Source organism: Talpa europaea, assembly GCF_964194135.1.
Source record: "Talpa europaea genome assembly, chromosome: 3".
Classification (NCBI taxonomy): Eukaryota; Metazoa; Chordata; class Mammalia; order Eulipotyphla; family Talpidae; genus Talpa; species Talpa europaea.
This window is the reverse complement of record NC_140069.1, coordinates 130366683-130383522: the sequence shown is the minus strand read 5'-3', so window position 1 is coordinate 130383522 and position 16840 is coordinate 130366683. Positions and strand designations below refer to the sequence as shown.

The 16840-nt window shown below is 38.6% G+C and overlaps 1 protein-coding gene across 1 annotated transcript; it reads right to left on the bottom strand.

Annotated features, from left to right (window-relative positions):
- LOC311168924 (hyaluronidase PH-20-like) lies at positions 1–15200 on the bottom strand (the record flags this gene model as incomplete). Its single annotated transcript, XM_084230628.1, has 5 exons — positions 1–106; positions 4977–5073; positions 8785–9340; positions 13710–13799; positions 14268–15200. The coding sequence occupies 5 exons, from the start codon at positions 15198–15200 to the stop codon at positions 1–3; spliced, it is 1782 nt and encodes a 593-aa protein (XP_084086754.1).
- Positions 15201–16840: the final 1640 nt, after the last annotated feature.

Here is a 16840-nt window from a genome sequence, read left to right as displayed (position 1 = left end):
CTACTTCAGAATTTCGGAAGAGTTTGGACCCACAATGCGGTTGGGGAATGGATCAAATATGAGGTTGAGCCCTGGGGACATGACCGTTACAAAACCTACTCTTTGGCTACGAACAAAAACAAAAGCAAAAAGCAAAACCAGTAGAGATAACAGATAACAAATAACTTGAAAGATTTAAAAACTTCAAGGCACGTGTTCACTTGTCAACTTAATTACAGGGAAGTGAGTCCCCCAAGGTTGCATCTAATTAGTATTTAGCTGCTTAATGAATTTTTATGGTTTTGACCAAAAATATTGTTTTTATGGAATTGCATATGCCTTATTTTGCCTTTCATTCTTAACAGATAGTAACCACACTTTTAAAAATCTAAGTTATAAGTAGTATGTATTGATGGCCCTAAGTGCTTCGCCATATATGTGATGTGTGTTACGACTTGAATATTAACATGAGAACAGCACGTTTTTCACTAGTTTCATTAAGAGACAGTGTTTGTAGGTGTAGGAACAGAGGAGAAATTTCCCCGTAATTCCTTTAGGTTCATCCTGTGTTTGTTGAGCAAACAAATGAACATCAGACAGATTAGTAGGAGAAAAGGACAAATTTAATTACATGCATATGGAGAATATACCGGGCTGTATATTCTAAATAGAATAGACTGAAGGTATTTATTCTTGAGTTAATGAAGGGGATAGGGGGCTAGACTTCAAGGATAGAGGAGGGGAACTTATATGAGGAGGGGACTGTGGCTCATAAAAAACAGATATTCTGTAACTACAGCTGGGTTTCTCTGACAGCAAGTTCATTTCCAGAGATAACCTTAAATCTGAGTTATACCCCCAATCTTCATTCTTCTAGGAAATCAAGAGAATAACAGTTTTTCTTAAACCCTGTAGGAGCTTGATTGACCTTAAGCTCCACATGCCCAGGTGATACATATTGGGAAAAGTTTGTTCTAGACAACTTAGGGAAGAGGAGGCTTATTTCATTCCTTCACTAAAAGGCAATGTCAACCAAATATCTAAAAATCAATCAACAACTGATTACAAATAATCTAAGGGCTTTCAGTAGATAATAACAGTATGTAAAGGCCATAGTAACAGCAGGGTTAAGAGTCATCCTCATTTTCCAAATGAGGAAATAATCTAAGAATTTTAAAATAATTTGCCTGCCATCACAAAATAGAAAACCCAACTAATTCTGAGGTTCTTGCTCTTTACAATGATATCTGTTGGGTGAGTTACTATCATGAAGATGAACACATGAAACAAACATCACATTTTCTGAAAAGGGAGAGTGGGTTTAATCATCTAATATGGTACATAAGTGACAAACAACTTTCTGATTTTACGATTACTGTTGTACCCTGCTGTTGGAATCAACTTCATTGGGAAAAAACGGAATTAAATCTCGGTCTAAATATCCTCAAAGGTATGCATTTAATCAGACTCAAGGGCAGTTCTCTCTCTCTACCACCAATTGCCTCTTTGGTGTTTAGATAACTTTGATGGAATGATGACCTCATTGGTTAGTTTTTTTTTCACTGGGCGATTGTTTCTTTTTGCATTTATTCCAAATGACTAAAGGTTACAGCATTGACAAGTGATGTTTCCTGTTTTAACTTAGGTCTCCCCATTGTGATCAGGAGAATGTAAATACTATATTTTAAATTAACTAGCTTTCCACATCATGTAGACTAAGCACTAAGAATAAGAAATTGGGGCCTCCCTGATGGCACAAGGGGTTAATTCTCAGCACTATCAAGCTATGGGCAGCTATTGGCAGGCTCTACAGCATGAGTTCAAGCCCTGGCCAGGAAGCTGGCATACATGGTGCAGCAGACCTCTCCTGCTCCCCCTGCAGCTTGCCTCAGCACTGTATTTCAAGTCAGTCTGCCTGTTCTGCTCCCCACTTTGTCTTTGGTGAATCCCCTCACCCCCTGCACCTCTGACCTACACCCCAGCTCTTGTATGCAAAATTAAATAAAATAGATCTTTAAAAAATAAATAAATTATGTGAACTAAAAGACTAACACTCCTGAAATGAAAGGTAAATTTGACTTATTGGAATATTTTACCTTCGGTTAATATATATTACCTTCTAAATTTGCCAACAGTAATTAGTTAAGTGCAACTTTGCTACACATAACTTCCTCAGGAAAATAAACAAAAACTGGTGAAGTGTAGAACTGTGAGCACTGAGCCTACCCACTTGGTAATATTAAGGCAAAGCGGGAAAAGGAGGACAAGATCATTGGCCTGAATCTACCGTAGCTTGAGTCCCAAGTCTGAGAAAGAGTAGACTAGTCACTAATATTTTCACTTTTCTCTCTTCTTCTCTTTCCTCTCCCTTCCTCTCCTCTATCTCAGCCTCTACACATTAATCCCAATGATCCCATGAAGTAAGTATAAGTGTTGGCTCCATTTGATAGACACTACTCAAGTTCTCTTTACCTAAGGTCAAGGAATTTAGCCTAGTCTCTTGGATTCAGACTTCAGCCATATCTACTCCACTGGCAAAGGCCTGGAGGCTCTTAGTTCTGCGATGTAAATGAGGACTGTACTCCAATTGCATTAACGTTAGGTAGGTTCTCTGGCTCTAGGGATCTGTGGGTGACTCTTCAGATGTTTCTGACTATATTTAGGGATTTAGAATAAAATTTTAGAATTCTAGAAAGTGCTTGGGGGAGGGAGAGAGAGAGAGATTGAGAGAGAGAGAGAGAATATGAGAGACACTAGAATCAATGTCCCAAACTAATAGGCGGCTCAAATTAGGCCAGGAACCCTCAAGTCTCTATTAGAGTTGGATGGAGTTGGTGGTCGATGTCTCTGGAAGCAACTGAACCATGACTCCAGAAAGAACCAGAAGGGACCAAGACGGTTCCACCCTCAAGCCCGTCCCTTCCATATTCCTGCTAGTGACAAAATTGTGGAGTTTCCATTATTTTTGGTCATACATGTGCCTAAATTGTTTGGCCCTCAGGTGCCTCCCTGTACTTCAGGAATAAGCCTTGCACCCCCAAACTTGCTCCAAGCCTATGCTTGAGGGGAAGCCGGCCTCGGTGCTCACAAGGTACCCGCCAGCACCTGCTGTAAGTAACCCTCTCTCGCTGAAAGTGGCTTTTTACCAAATGCTGCTAACTCTTAAAGATTTTGTATCAAATTAACACTTTCTGCACTACTGATTGTGTATTTCCCCAATACTCAAGTGAATTTATATTATATTTTGTTAAATCTTTGATTAGCTGTAAAAATAGTTCTCATTGTCATTTTAATCATAATTTCCTTTGAAATATCAAGCCTTTTGTGTTTTCTTTGCTGTGATTTTACATTCATGTCCTTTTGCATGTTAGGTTTGTGTCGTTTTGAATTGGCTTCATGAAATAGGCACAATAATTAGCACGTTGGGCCTCCCTGGTGGCACAAGGAGCTAAGCACCGCACCAGGAAGCAGTCCGCAGCCTCTGTAGCTCGAGTTCAATCCCCGCCCCGCCAGGGAGCAACCCACATGGCGAGGCCGACTGTCCTGTCTCCCCTGCTGCTCCCCTCAGCAGTGTATTTCTTCAGTCCACCTGTTCTGTTTCCCGCTCTGTCTCTGCTGAATCCTCTCACCCCACCCCTGCAACTCTGGCCTGTACCCCTGCTCTTATATGCATATATAAATAAATTTAAAAAAAGAATTAGCACATTGTCATGTGTTCCAAAAATGTTTTGCAATTTATGTTTTGACTTTTCCATAGCATTGCTTCCATGCACGTCAAACTCCTGTATTTATGCTTGATTCTACATATTTAGAGGAATAAATGGGACTTAGGTCAAGTTCTTTAACAGCAGTCCCTAAGATGAATTTTCATGTGACTTAATAAGTGACTTAATAAGTGACTTATTAAGAAAGCTTTTTCAGAAAAAAATCTTTTAAGAGAAAGAGGAAAAGAGCCTGCAACGTCACGTAAATCCTGCACAGGGAAGCATCAGTCTGAACCCATTGATAGACATGTGTTCTCCTGGCTTTGTTTTTGTAATTTAAACAGGCCATTTGTCCTGTAGACTTTTCTAGGATATTAATTGTGGTCATTACCTCCCTGGCATGCTGTTTCACACTTCCCTTTGTACCTTAAGAGTTTCCTTTGTGGGCCTCCCCGGAGGTGCAGCGGTTGAGCACTGGGCTGCAAAGCTCCTGCAGCCTCTGCAGTGCCAGTTCGATTCCCAGCCACCCGGCGAGGGTCCCACATGGCGCGCAGACCTCTCCTGCTGCCCACTGCTTCTCTCAGCAGTGTATTTCATCAGTCTGCCTGTTCTCTTCCCGGGTCTGGCTCTGGTGAATTCTCTCACTCTACCGCGGTTCTGCCTGTACCCAGGGCTTGTATAAAAAATTAAATTAATTTTAAAAAAGATTTATGAGTTCTTTTGATATCAAAATTTAGTAATCCTTGATAGCTTCCTTACTTTATGATAATCATTATATCCCAGACTCATACACTGGAAAAAGACTTTAGACTCAGACAATTTCCTAAAAGACGCTCGTTCCTTTTATGGGGAAGTGACATTTAGATATTGAGAGCATGAGAGTTAAGGGTAGGTTGCTTATAGACTGTTTAAATTTAAGTTTTTCTTTCATGTGGTCAAAAAAAAGCACTGTCTGATATCAATATCAGTATAGTCATGGGTTGGGGTTGTTATATTTCTCTGTAAGCCAGTAAAGACGAATTTGGGGCCAATAGTCTTCTATACTTCTGCCGAAATGAAAAGATAACAAGTTTAAGGTTCAAAAGAGAAGGGTTTAAGGCACAGGTACTTCTAAATAATATTAAGCAACCCATTTCACTACTCTGAGTCATACATAATTTTTTACTTCAAAATAGAGAAAATATTACCTATCATGACTTTTAAGGGATCAATATTGACAGTACTTGATAACAATAGCTAACATTTGCCAGGACTTTTTTATGTGCCAGGTTTTATGCCAAGTATGTTTCCTACCTGATATCATTAAATGTGCACAAATGGCTACTATCATTAATTCCCTTCTGTATAAGAGAACTCTGAAGAGTAGTGAGTCTGAGTATCTTGCTGTTTCCTAAAGGGAAATTAGAAAAAGTTCTCAGAAACTGTGGTTATGAAGCAGTTTAGCAGGTGGATTTCCCATGCAAAAGCAGTGAGCTAAGTTACATCTCCAGAAACCCTAGAGCTGAAAGATCTGGAAGTTGATTGGACTTTACCAGTATGAGTACTGAAAATTAATTACAAATGCAGTAAATTCATGGGCATCATCAAAAGCTAAGTAAACATATTTGGTTTCCATCTTACAGCCAGTTATGGTGACATTTCAGCAACTTGAGTTCTAGATTAGACTTGTTGGTAACTAACTTTTTGACTTTGTCCAGGGATATATTCTCTTCAGACCTCAGCTCTTCACACGGGCTTAAACCACGTGAAGCCAGGTGCTAGTGTACTAGGATAAGAATAGAACAATGCTTAAGAATGACTTTGCAATCATTCACTATAATGTGCAGAGCTAAAAAAAAAACTCATGGTAAATTTATAGCTCCTATTGAGTCAGATATATGAATCACTCATTCATTCACTCAAAGTATATATTGAACATCAACTGTGTGCCAGGCATTGTATCAAGTAATGTTCTGCATAGAACAAGATGAAGTCTTCATTTTCCTAGTTTACATTGCAGAGAAGGAAGTCAGAATATAAGCAAATATATAATATATAGTATGTCAGATGCTGATAAATGCTATAGTTCAAAGAATAAGCAACGGAAGTTAATGGTAAGGAGAAGGATTTAGCCCGAGAGCATTCTTTGCTATTCCTCGAATACACCAGGCCCACCACCAAAGGTACTAAAATACCCTTACCCAAAATATTCTCACAGCTAATCCCATCCAATCGGCCTTTGCTCAATAAGACCCAATACAAGAACATCCCACCTTCCCCACTCTGCTCTGTTTTCTTTCCCTTAGTGTTAGCATTTTATATAAACTGCTATGTAAATATTGATGCCTGCCTCCTCCAACTAGAATGTATGTTCAAGGAAGGCAGGGATCTTATTTTGTTCAGGGATCTATTTTGAAGCCTGGAGCAGCGCCTGATAAGAAGTAATGGTCAATTAATTAATTAATGCACAAATTGATTAATAAATGAATCAACTGTTAAGGTGATCTGGGGAATATTTTCTCATAAGGTGATTAAATAGTAAAAGCTTACCATTTACATATCAAAGCTTACAGAAAATTGTTAATTAAATTGTGCTATTTCCAGCTGATAAATTATTATTTGGGTTAAAAACATGGCTAAGAAAAAACAATGGATGCAAGTATATAGATGTATTATTATTATTATACCCATGATTAAAAAAAAATTCTTTAGAAGAAAACTAGAAAGAAATATGCCAAGAGTTACCAGTATATATTACAGTTATTATTGGTGTTTTCCTTCATTATTTTTCCTATTTCACAAATTTATTTTTATGTGATTTTACAGTGTTTGATATGAAAATAAACTTAATTTTTAGAAAGTTTCTCTAATATTGCTTCTCATTCAAGGTATTAGAACGATTTTTGTTGGTATTTTGTATTTATAAATTAGACTTTAATGTCAATAACTTCTTACAAGTAGGAACTCAGAGTTGAACAACACATTAGAGTTGAATATGTTTCATCAAACAAAGAGGTAGAGAGGAAGGTTGTATAAACTTTCTTTCCTTCTCTAATGGCATCGTAGTTACCTTGAGTTTACTCAACTTCAGCCTCATTTCCTTAACTGGAAACTAGATAATTAAATGAGAAGTTGTATGTAAAACATATAATTAAGTGTTGAATAACATCGCAAGCTCTTTTTATCTGTGAGGAGCTCTAAAATGGTGACTGGTAATTTCAGTTCCTAGCATCACATGGAAACATCATTCACAGTATTTGCCAGGGACCTCCCTGTGGCCAAGGGGTTAAAAAGCGGCCTATTAGGTTTTCCTCAGCCACTGAAGCATGAGTTCAATCCCCAGCAGGCCAGGGAGCTACCCTCATGGCGCAGAGACCTCTCCTGACTCACCTGCTGCTCTCATCAGCAGTGTATGTAAGTCATTCTGCCTGCCCTGTTCCCCACTCTGTCTCTGGTGAATCCTCTCAGCCCCTAACCCCCACCTAGGGCCAGTACCCCAGTTATTGTATGCATAAATAAATAAATCTTTAAACAAACAAACAAACAAAGTATTTGCCACTGAAGTCAGTGACTAATGAAGTTAGTGATTCATGTTTTCTACCGGATACAAAATATATGTGTATATTTTTGGTTGCTCAATTTTCCAAAACATTCATATACTGCTTATTACAATCAGTGTTTTTCATGCTTTTGCAAAATGATTAACCCTGAAATCTCTTTATTTCTGGGCTGCAATTAAGAGACATTTTAGAGAAAGATAAACTCATCCATAATGATTCTTCCCAATAAAGTACATAACTGTATATCCATGCAAGCTTTATCCCTTTATGTGTTGTTTAGGAGTAACAAGGTGGTGTGGGGAACGTAATATATTTCTTTTCAAACTATGTGCCTATGCTAAAGTATGTTTTGAATATGTGGAATATGAAAGTGCTAGAAATCAAATAAGCAATGTTGTATCAGCACAATATATTAAAATTTTATTGGGTCACATAGATAGCATAAAAGGCACTCTTGGAATTCATATTTGTATGCACAGCATGCTGAGTTTCTATCATAACATTCACCACACACTGTTGTAATTTTTCAATTTCAAGGTCTGTCTTCTTCAAATATACACCTAACTCAGCATAGCAAGAAACATTCTCCTTCCTCTCTAATCTGTGATGCTTCCATTGACTCTGGCAGAGAAAAAAAACTCAATAAATGCTCTCTAAGGATGTGGATGGAACATAGATGAAATAAGGCATTATGGGTGCCAAGATTGTCAAACTTAACAACCAAGGATGAAAAGACAATTGGAATACCGACTATATGAATTCTGAAAACATTAACTCAAAAGCCAAGTTGACAGGATAATCACTTGTTAAAGGCTACTGTTTATACAACACAACTGGAAGCAATGATTAAACTGAAGTAGCTGAAATCATATTTCTATGCCAAGGACCAACTAGCAATAGACATTATAAAAGAAAAAGAGTTTTCCTCATTATTACATTCTTAACATATTTATTATGAACTACAGTGCATCCACAGTGATACTCATTTGTAGTAAAGTGGTGTTATCCAAACCTTCACTTTTCTCAGGCAAAACCTAGGTAGACAGTTGTTTTAGGAATTACAATCAGTTTTTACAATCAGTATATATACATTCATGAACACAAATTATTTGCTACAGAATCACGGCAACCAGAATATATAACTTGGACATCATCTTAAAGAAATTGTATGTTCTGTTAAAAATCTGGATTCAAGTCAAATGTAGTTTCAATCATGTTGTAGTATCAATGGTTTTAGTAATAACACTGTTCTATGATTTTGAAAATCAAAGGTGGTAGTCAACATTCCTTGTTTATCATTAATAATAATTTAAAGTTTCATTTGATCATAAGAAAATAATTTTTGCTCAAAATGTCAAGCTATTCATTATCATAGCCATGTGTTTTTATCAGCACTTCAAATACAAACTAAGGATTATCATGTGCATGAAAAAAACACGTTTTTTAAGTTACTAAGTATAAAAATGTAAAAGCTAGAAAAACATAAAGTATGTGTATAGGAAATTTAAGAAGCACTGAACTTGTACTGGTAAGGGTTGATTCATTAGGAGTGTTTAGATTACTTAAGCGACGCTCATGTTCTTCTTGGAGGATGTTGGAGACAGCTTCCACTAAGCATTTTGTTTGGAGGCTCTCATTGAGGACTTTCCCAGAAGCATGTGGGGACATTGTAGCATATGGTATAGTAGCAGCAGCACTGCTATAAGCACCTGAAGATCTGTCACTCACTTTAGAAGGACCACTGAGTGCTGGGTTTACAGTGGCATCTGTACAAATATCATTACCAACACATACACGGGTAAGATTTGTAGTAGTTACATTCACTCTAGTCATACAATAGATATTGGCATAACAGCTGCAATGAAATTTTTCAGAAAATTGCTGCAGGTCCTCCAGTGTGGGAGTCCCGTTTACCACATATTTTCCACCTTCCACCATTTGAATAACAAAATTTGTTGGGTTCAGGTGAAGATATTCACTTGAATTCCAGTGTTTCCGTACACACACTCCCTGATCTTGGCAAAGCACTTGGCTACACATTTTGGCTGCTAGGGTGACGTTGATTATGTAAGGATTCAGGGTATTCTTCGTATAACTGGCTAGGTTCGTGCAAGCATTCTGTAAAATTATAAGAAGGTCAGAATAAGAAGGGGCAAGTTAATTTGTATCTCATTAAATCCTAGCAATAAGCATTTTCTAAGGAAGCATGAAAATATAAATCCAGGTAGACATAGGACATATTTTATACTTTTCTGCACAAGCAAAGACTATTCCAAATACACGTAGTAACATTTGCAAGTTTCACATGCCATTTCATGCCACCGATTAATTCACTGAGAACAAACTAGCCTTTGTCTTCCACAATAATTCACAAGCTAATGGGGGTGAATGAGGCACAGAACATACAGCAGTTAGAGCATTATCTCTGGAGTCCACTACTCTGATGGGAGTCTCAGTTACACTAATATTAGCTGCATCAATTGAGGAAACTTCCAAACTTTCTTAGTCTTAGTTTCCTGTCCAAGGAATCATGGAGACATGAATTAATCGGGCTATCCATTTGCTTTCTCATCTGTTGGATGATTACAGCATGGACTACACAGGGTTGTGGTATAAAGATACATGGTATTTAAAAGCACTTGGCATAGCACCAGTGTATCATTACTCCTCAAGAAAATATAAATTTAAGTATCTCATTTTCCACACACATTTATATAACATTGGAAATATGGCTCTAAATACAAGTTCAAAATAATGGAGGTTCAATTGAATGCACTTTGTAATAAATGAGATCTGTAGTTCATATTATGGGTGAATTAAGCAGTTCTTTTACAAATGCATTTATTTGTGGAATCTGAGTATTGAAAATGACCCATCTTGAAACTAGTGTGTCCTAAAACTGGGACACTGTCCTTTTCTATACCCAGAAGATAGTCACTTTCTTTCATGATGACAGAGCTGAGGAGGTGGTTCTAGTCTTCAGCAGAGCAAAGAGTTATGTTAGGTCAACAGGCAAGTGCAGGAATCTTGGCAGCTTCCACTTGAATCTATTTCCTGCTACCTTCCCTTCCATAGAATAATGGCCTTCCAAGGCTGCACAAACACTATTCCCTGGAACCTGTGACACTGCTAACTTACATGGCAAAAGGACTTTACAGATATGATGAAGGGTATGAACACTGAGATGGGGAGAGATGGAGATGAATTTTCAGGATTCTCTCAGTCTAGTTCTCATAAACACAGAACTGGTTCCAGTTGGGTTTGGTAAAATGAGATACAAAGAGGAGGACAAATCCAAGGTAAGAGAAAATCAATCCAGTATTGCTGCTTTTTAAGATAGAGAAGCTCATGAGCTGGGACCTGTAGAAACTGGTTCCGTCTCCTCACTGGAACTAATAAAACAGAATGGAAGGAAATGGCTTGCTTTCATTTGAAAATAATTTTTAAGTCAGTTCAGTCATTGCAAGTAAACCTGCAATTAAAGGCTCTCAAGTTGCCATTATATCAGAGGAATCATGACAAATAATCCATTGCTCTACTGTACATGGGGGCTATTGCAAGGCAGTGTCATGAGGTAGAAAATAGCCACATTGAAGCTAAAGGACTCTTCTGTGTGAATAATGGCGAAGATGATCTCAGAGTCAGAGCAGAAGATGTGAACATTAAAGAACAACAAAAAAAAAGAACAAAAAAAAAGGTGACAATTAAATAGTACATCAATTCGTCTTCCTAATTAGTGAATACCTGAGTCATTCCTCACTTGAGTAAGAGGAGACTCCTGAGTTCCTTTTACTAAAAAAGGATGCAATAAGGAAAATCTTTAAGTGGTCCCATCATAAAATTGTTCATCCTCCAAATAGAGTTTACAGATTTTGGAAACAAATAATGAAAATCAGGACTATAAGTAGGAGAATTATAATTGTTAAATAATTTTTTAAATCTGAAAGGTTATGGTAAATTATTAGCTTGTTATATTAGAGAAAGATTGATTGATTTTCTGTGAATGTATTTTGAATTATTTCTTTATTTGGTGATCAAATCAGAGTGGATAGAACTAGACCTAATAGGCTGAAGAGTTGAGACTATTTTAAAATTTATCAAAGGTGACAAATGTATTTTATTCATGAAGTAAAATGATGGTTTTTTTCTTTCTTAAGTACAAATGATCAAATGATCTCCTCTGCTTCTAGAATACAAATTTCTGTTCTCTGTTCCTAGGGTAGGCCCCTAAGAGTCCATCACAATTTTTCCAAGGCATGGGCATCACTAGCATCTCCACATTCACCATGAAGGACAAAATCAGCTCCGATTCCTCAGTGTTCGTGTGACAGCTTTACTCTTGCTTTGAGTCAAAACGTTTGAAGAGGTAGGGTATAAAGACCTGATACACAGAACTAAAATAGGATAAAAATAAAGGGAGAGAGACAAAGTTAGATCATAACACTGAAAGCTTTTTTGAGCTCAAGAAAATGCATTTGGAGAAAATGGAAAAAAAAATGAGACCAAACGGAGAAAAAACAGGTTTATATTCCTAATGAACAGGTTTTCTAAAAATACACACTACTAAATATTATCTGTGGAAAATAAGGAAGGGTTTCCTTCCTCTCCATTAGGAAACCTTTAAACGATTTAGTCATTCTTTCAAAACTAACCTGATTGTTTCTAATTTCTACTCCAGCCCCAACCCCTGCCCTACTCCCCACTCCTTTGCTTCCCTGTGCATCCCCTGCTGTGCTGCTGCTCCTGAAGCTCATGCCATCTCAGAAGCTTCTAATTCAAATCTGAAGTCTTGGAGGCATCTACCTTACTGCTTCTCTTATCCACTCTGCTCCTCAATATCTCAGTCAATCCACTGTTAGTTCGAATGTTGGATTACAGTCACTGCCAAACACTTGCTCACACCTATGGTCAAGCCTGCATTAGTTTCCTCTCCCTGCTGCACCTTACCCGTCTCCCATTCTGCCTTCTATTCTCAAGTGAGCTAAGTACTTCTTCTGACTTGTTCATCAGAGATTGCCACTCTTCTGCTCAAACATGTTAGTAGCTTCACATCTCAGAGTAAAAGCCCACACATGACTGCCTGCTATCTCAGAACCACATCTGTTATCTTTCTCTTCTTTACTCATTGCACTCCAGACCCACCGGCCTCTCATTCTTTCTGCCCATTGCAGCCTGCAGGCCATTGCACTTACCTCCAGAAACTTGGTCCCTAATTCAACAGGTCTCTGCTGCACAACCTCACCAGAGCATCTTGTGACTGCTTCACCTAAAATATCACCATTCCATCATGCTCCATCCTGCCCACCCTGCTTCCTGCCTCTTTGTTACCTTTATTCTCCTGACCTGCTCTATCTGTACTTGTGTTCCTAGCTCTGAGAATGCAGGGAGAGGAACTGTGATCTGTTCATTATTACATTTCCATCCTCTAAAAATTACTTGATATTTAACCACCGCAGGCATTCAATACTCAAGGGTTGGCAAACGTTTTGGGTATAAGCCAGGCAGCAAATACTTTAAGGTTTTAATGATACCCTCTCTGCCTTTATGATATATTGGTGTCTCAGAAGTGCAGAGCAACCCTGGGCTCCTCAACACATGAGCAGGACTTTGAGCTAACGAAGCTTTACTGATGTACAGGAACCTATTAGCTACCATTTAAAACTGTATCAATGAGTCTTGACCTAGGAGCTGGACAGAGCAAGCAACTGGCCAGACTTGGTCCACAGCCATCAATTGCTAACCATGCAACTGAGTGTCATTCAGTGAATAATTGCATAAGTAATTGCTAAATAAACAGCAGTTAAATGAAGGAAAGATCAAAGGAATGCAGGTTGACTAATTGCAACTCTTTTAAGAGGAGACAGAGCCTCTTTTAAGAAGAGACACAAAGGTGTGATAGAAAAAACAAAAAACACCATGAAATCCAACCACATTCTAGTCCTCATTTGTCAACTTACGAGCAGTCTAGTCAAGAGAATTTTTTTAAAAGATCTAAATTTATTTATACAAGAACTGGGGTACAGGCCAGAGGTGTGGAGAGTGAGAGGATTCACCAGAGTCAGAGTGGGGAAGAGAACAGGCAGATCTGTTGAAATACACTGCTGAGGGGAGCGGCCGGAAAGCCAGGAGAGTTTTGTCCCACCATGTGGGTTGCTCCGCCTCCATGGGCATTGAACCCACCCTGCAGAGGCTGTGGACAGCTTCACAGTGCTGTGCTAAACCACCTGAAACACCAGGGATGCCCATCAAACCACATTCTAGTCTTTGTTTGGCTACTTAACTAGCCATCTACTCTAGCCACTCAATAAACCTCACTGAATTGTTTCCTCATGGAAACAGCTATAGAGATTCTGCATCACAATAGAACCACAAATGAAAAGACATTTTGTGCCTCATATAGTATTCTTTTATTTTTTATTATCACAATAATCCCCCAAATCATTAAACATAGAAATGTTTTGATCCCTTGCCTACCAACAAAACTTACCGTATCACGGGTTAAATTGGAGCTGCCCCATATTACCATTCCAGAGGCACCTAGAGCAACGCTTTCCCCAATTGTATGCACAAGGTCTTCCTGGTGGGTGCAATAGAGAATGTTAACAGATGGGAATAACTTGAAAGTGTTATACATATCAGACAGTAACACCAGAGCTAAGCTACAGGGTCCACAATAATATTTTTTAATACTTCCCCAGGTTAATTGTCATGTTTTACATAACCACTGCCCTCCTATAGCAAACATACAGAGTTCCTGTTAGGATTTGAATGACTTCTATTGACAAGAGAGCAGGCCCAGGAAAATAAAAAGGAAGGGACTGAGTTGAAACGTCGCCTGTACTACCTTATTCTCCATGATTGCAATGACGTTAGAGATGAAACGTTCTAATTCTGCATGTGTGCCATGATGCGTCCTACCTGTTTGCATGATCCTAAAGGCTATGAAAAGCTAAATTTCCCTTCCTTCAAAAGGGGAGGGACACTAAATTCGATTGAACACTACAGAGGTCACTAATTCATAATCCTCATACTTTGATTTTCTTACCTCACTAAGGAAAGTCGTAAAGTTATCAGTAAAAACTAGACGCTGATATACAAAAACCGGAAGCGGGTCCGTATTGTTTCGCACTTTGGAAACTCGAAGGGCTTCCAGCACACGATTCCGGGCAAAGACCGCAGTATTGGAACCTTTTATTCTGGTATTCAAATAAATGGATGGGAAAAGGGCAGTGCTTTCTTTCCATAACCAGTCGAGCAAATTATTTCTTTCTTTTTCTTTATCAGGGCAACTTCCATTGTAAGCTCGGTCTGTCTCATAACGATGATTGTAACAATCAGGAAAAAGATAATAACCCCATAAGTATTTCGGCCGTAGTAATTTTCCCAATTTTAAAGTCTCTAGCATGAAATCCCTTCCAGCTTTTTCAAACTCCGCTTTGGCAACTAGTACTGCACCTGTAGAATTGAGTGTCTTATTCCTTTGGAGAACTAAATCAATAGATTGGTTTTTGTAAATAACTTTAGCACCCCAATTTCTGTCCCAAAGGGGCCTCCATTCTTCCCAGTCAATTACAGCCAAGCCGACGTCATTTGGTCCAACGGAATCGCAAATGTTTTTCCTAGCTTGTTCCAAGTGATTTTGCAGATTTGCCAACTGAGGGATTCCTCCACTCACATTTTCACCTTTATGTACATAAGGATAGCAGCCCAGCTTTTCCTTATAAAATATTACAACACCTTGTCCTGGGCCGTATACCCCGGGGTTTCCTGATAAGGAGAAGAGGCTCAAATCTATTGATATATTGATCTTATCACAATTGTGAGTTGGGGCATTCCAAGCCCAGAGGAAAGAAGCGTTTGGAAAAATAGGAGAGGCTGTATAATTCTGCGTCAAACAGAAGACTGGAAGCAGAAGAATTGTTGCATGGAATCCAAGAAAGCTTCTGAAGAAGATATGCTTGAACATTAGCACTCCCATGGTAAAGAAAATAACTGTGAAAAATCACTTCTTTCTTCCTGGACACTTTGGTTTATGTATTATTTGCTGTAAAATAGAAGCACAGAGGAGGGATATTATAATGTTATGTTTAAGTATTATTCTTCTTTCATGTTTCAGGAATGTGTTGTAAGTTCCTTATCTGTGATTGGGATATAAAGGAATATATTGTTAATTACATTTTTGTCTCAGAGATTCGAAGGTTATCAAGTACTCAAATTTAAGCGCAGAGAGTTTCATTCATTTTAGATAATGGAGGACTTCTCCTGCATTTGAAATCAACAAAATTTTTTTCTCTTATGTAAGATACAAATTCTTTGATAGCAAGTTTGTCTCATCTTCTCAAAACATTCCTGAGCCTGCAGAGGAGGGATGAAGCCAATTATCCTTTCTTCCCTTCCTATTTTCTATGTCCTAAGGAAGTAAAATTTTAGAACTTAAATCACAAAAATCTTTAGCTCCTTTATGTTATAATTATTTTTTTTAATAGAGGCATGCTTTCTTTATTTATTTGGTTGGTTGGTTGGTTGGTTTATACAAGAACTGGGTACAGTCAGAAGCGCGGGAGGGTGAGAGAATTCAGAAGAGCCAGAGCGGGAACAGAGCAGGCAGAAGGACCGAAGTACACTGCTGAGGGGAGCAGCGGGCAGCAGGAGAGGTCTGCGCACCATGTGGGACACTCCTCCAGTGGCTGGGGAGCAGCCGGGGATCGAACCGGTGCCGCAGAGTCTGCGGGCCGCTTCACAACCCAGAGCTCAACCGCTGCGCCACTGGGGAAGCCCTTTATATTACAATTATTACAGGGGAAATCTGTTATTGTGAAGCCGTGTGATTGTAATGGTGTTGAAGATTTCATTTTGTTTTGAGTCTGGTGTTCTGTTGTTCCTTTTCTTTTTTACATTTACTCCTCACTGTTTTTTTTTTTAATTAATAATTACTTGTGTTTGAGGTAGCATTGGTTTACTCCCCATGTGTGATTCAGAGAAATAGATCACACCTCCTCAGATGCATGCTCCACACCACATCTACCACCAAAGCACCTACAGTTCTCCACCATCGCCTACGGGTCCCCTTTCACACCCTGCTCTCTGCCCTCCCCCGATCTCTCCAATAGCCTTAGTTCTACCTGTCAGACTTCTAGGGTTTATGATCCAGCAATTCCACTCCGTCCAGGATAGAGAAAAATACATCTTCCGTGATGGTGATTCACATGGACTACAGATTACCAAATGCAATTTCAAATACAGATAATGAGGACGAGATATAAAGAGTGCAATGACATTGTAGGGCATACCTAAGGCACCCGGAGAGCCAAATAAAGAAGTGACCTAGATAAATGCCATGTGGTTCCAGATAGAGAAGGGTGTTGATGTTGGACATACCCTTGCAGGACTTGGGCTGGGAATGAAGGCAGGAATTAGATAGATACAGGAGAATAATCCAACATGGATTATTCAATAACCCAAAATGGGAGACTGGCTGAGGTGAAAAGAAAATGGAATGTTGGCATGAAAAGACAGATTCCACAACAATGAATTTTGATTGTAACTCTTAGGCAGGTAACAAAATGAAGGAAAGAGACAAAAAACTATTTTACCAATTGACTTTTTTTCTCCACATGA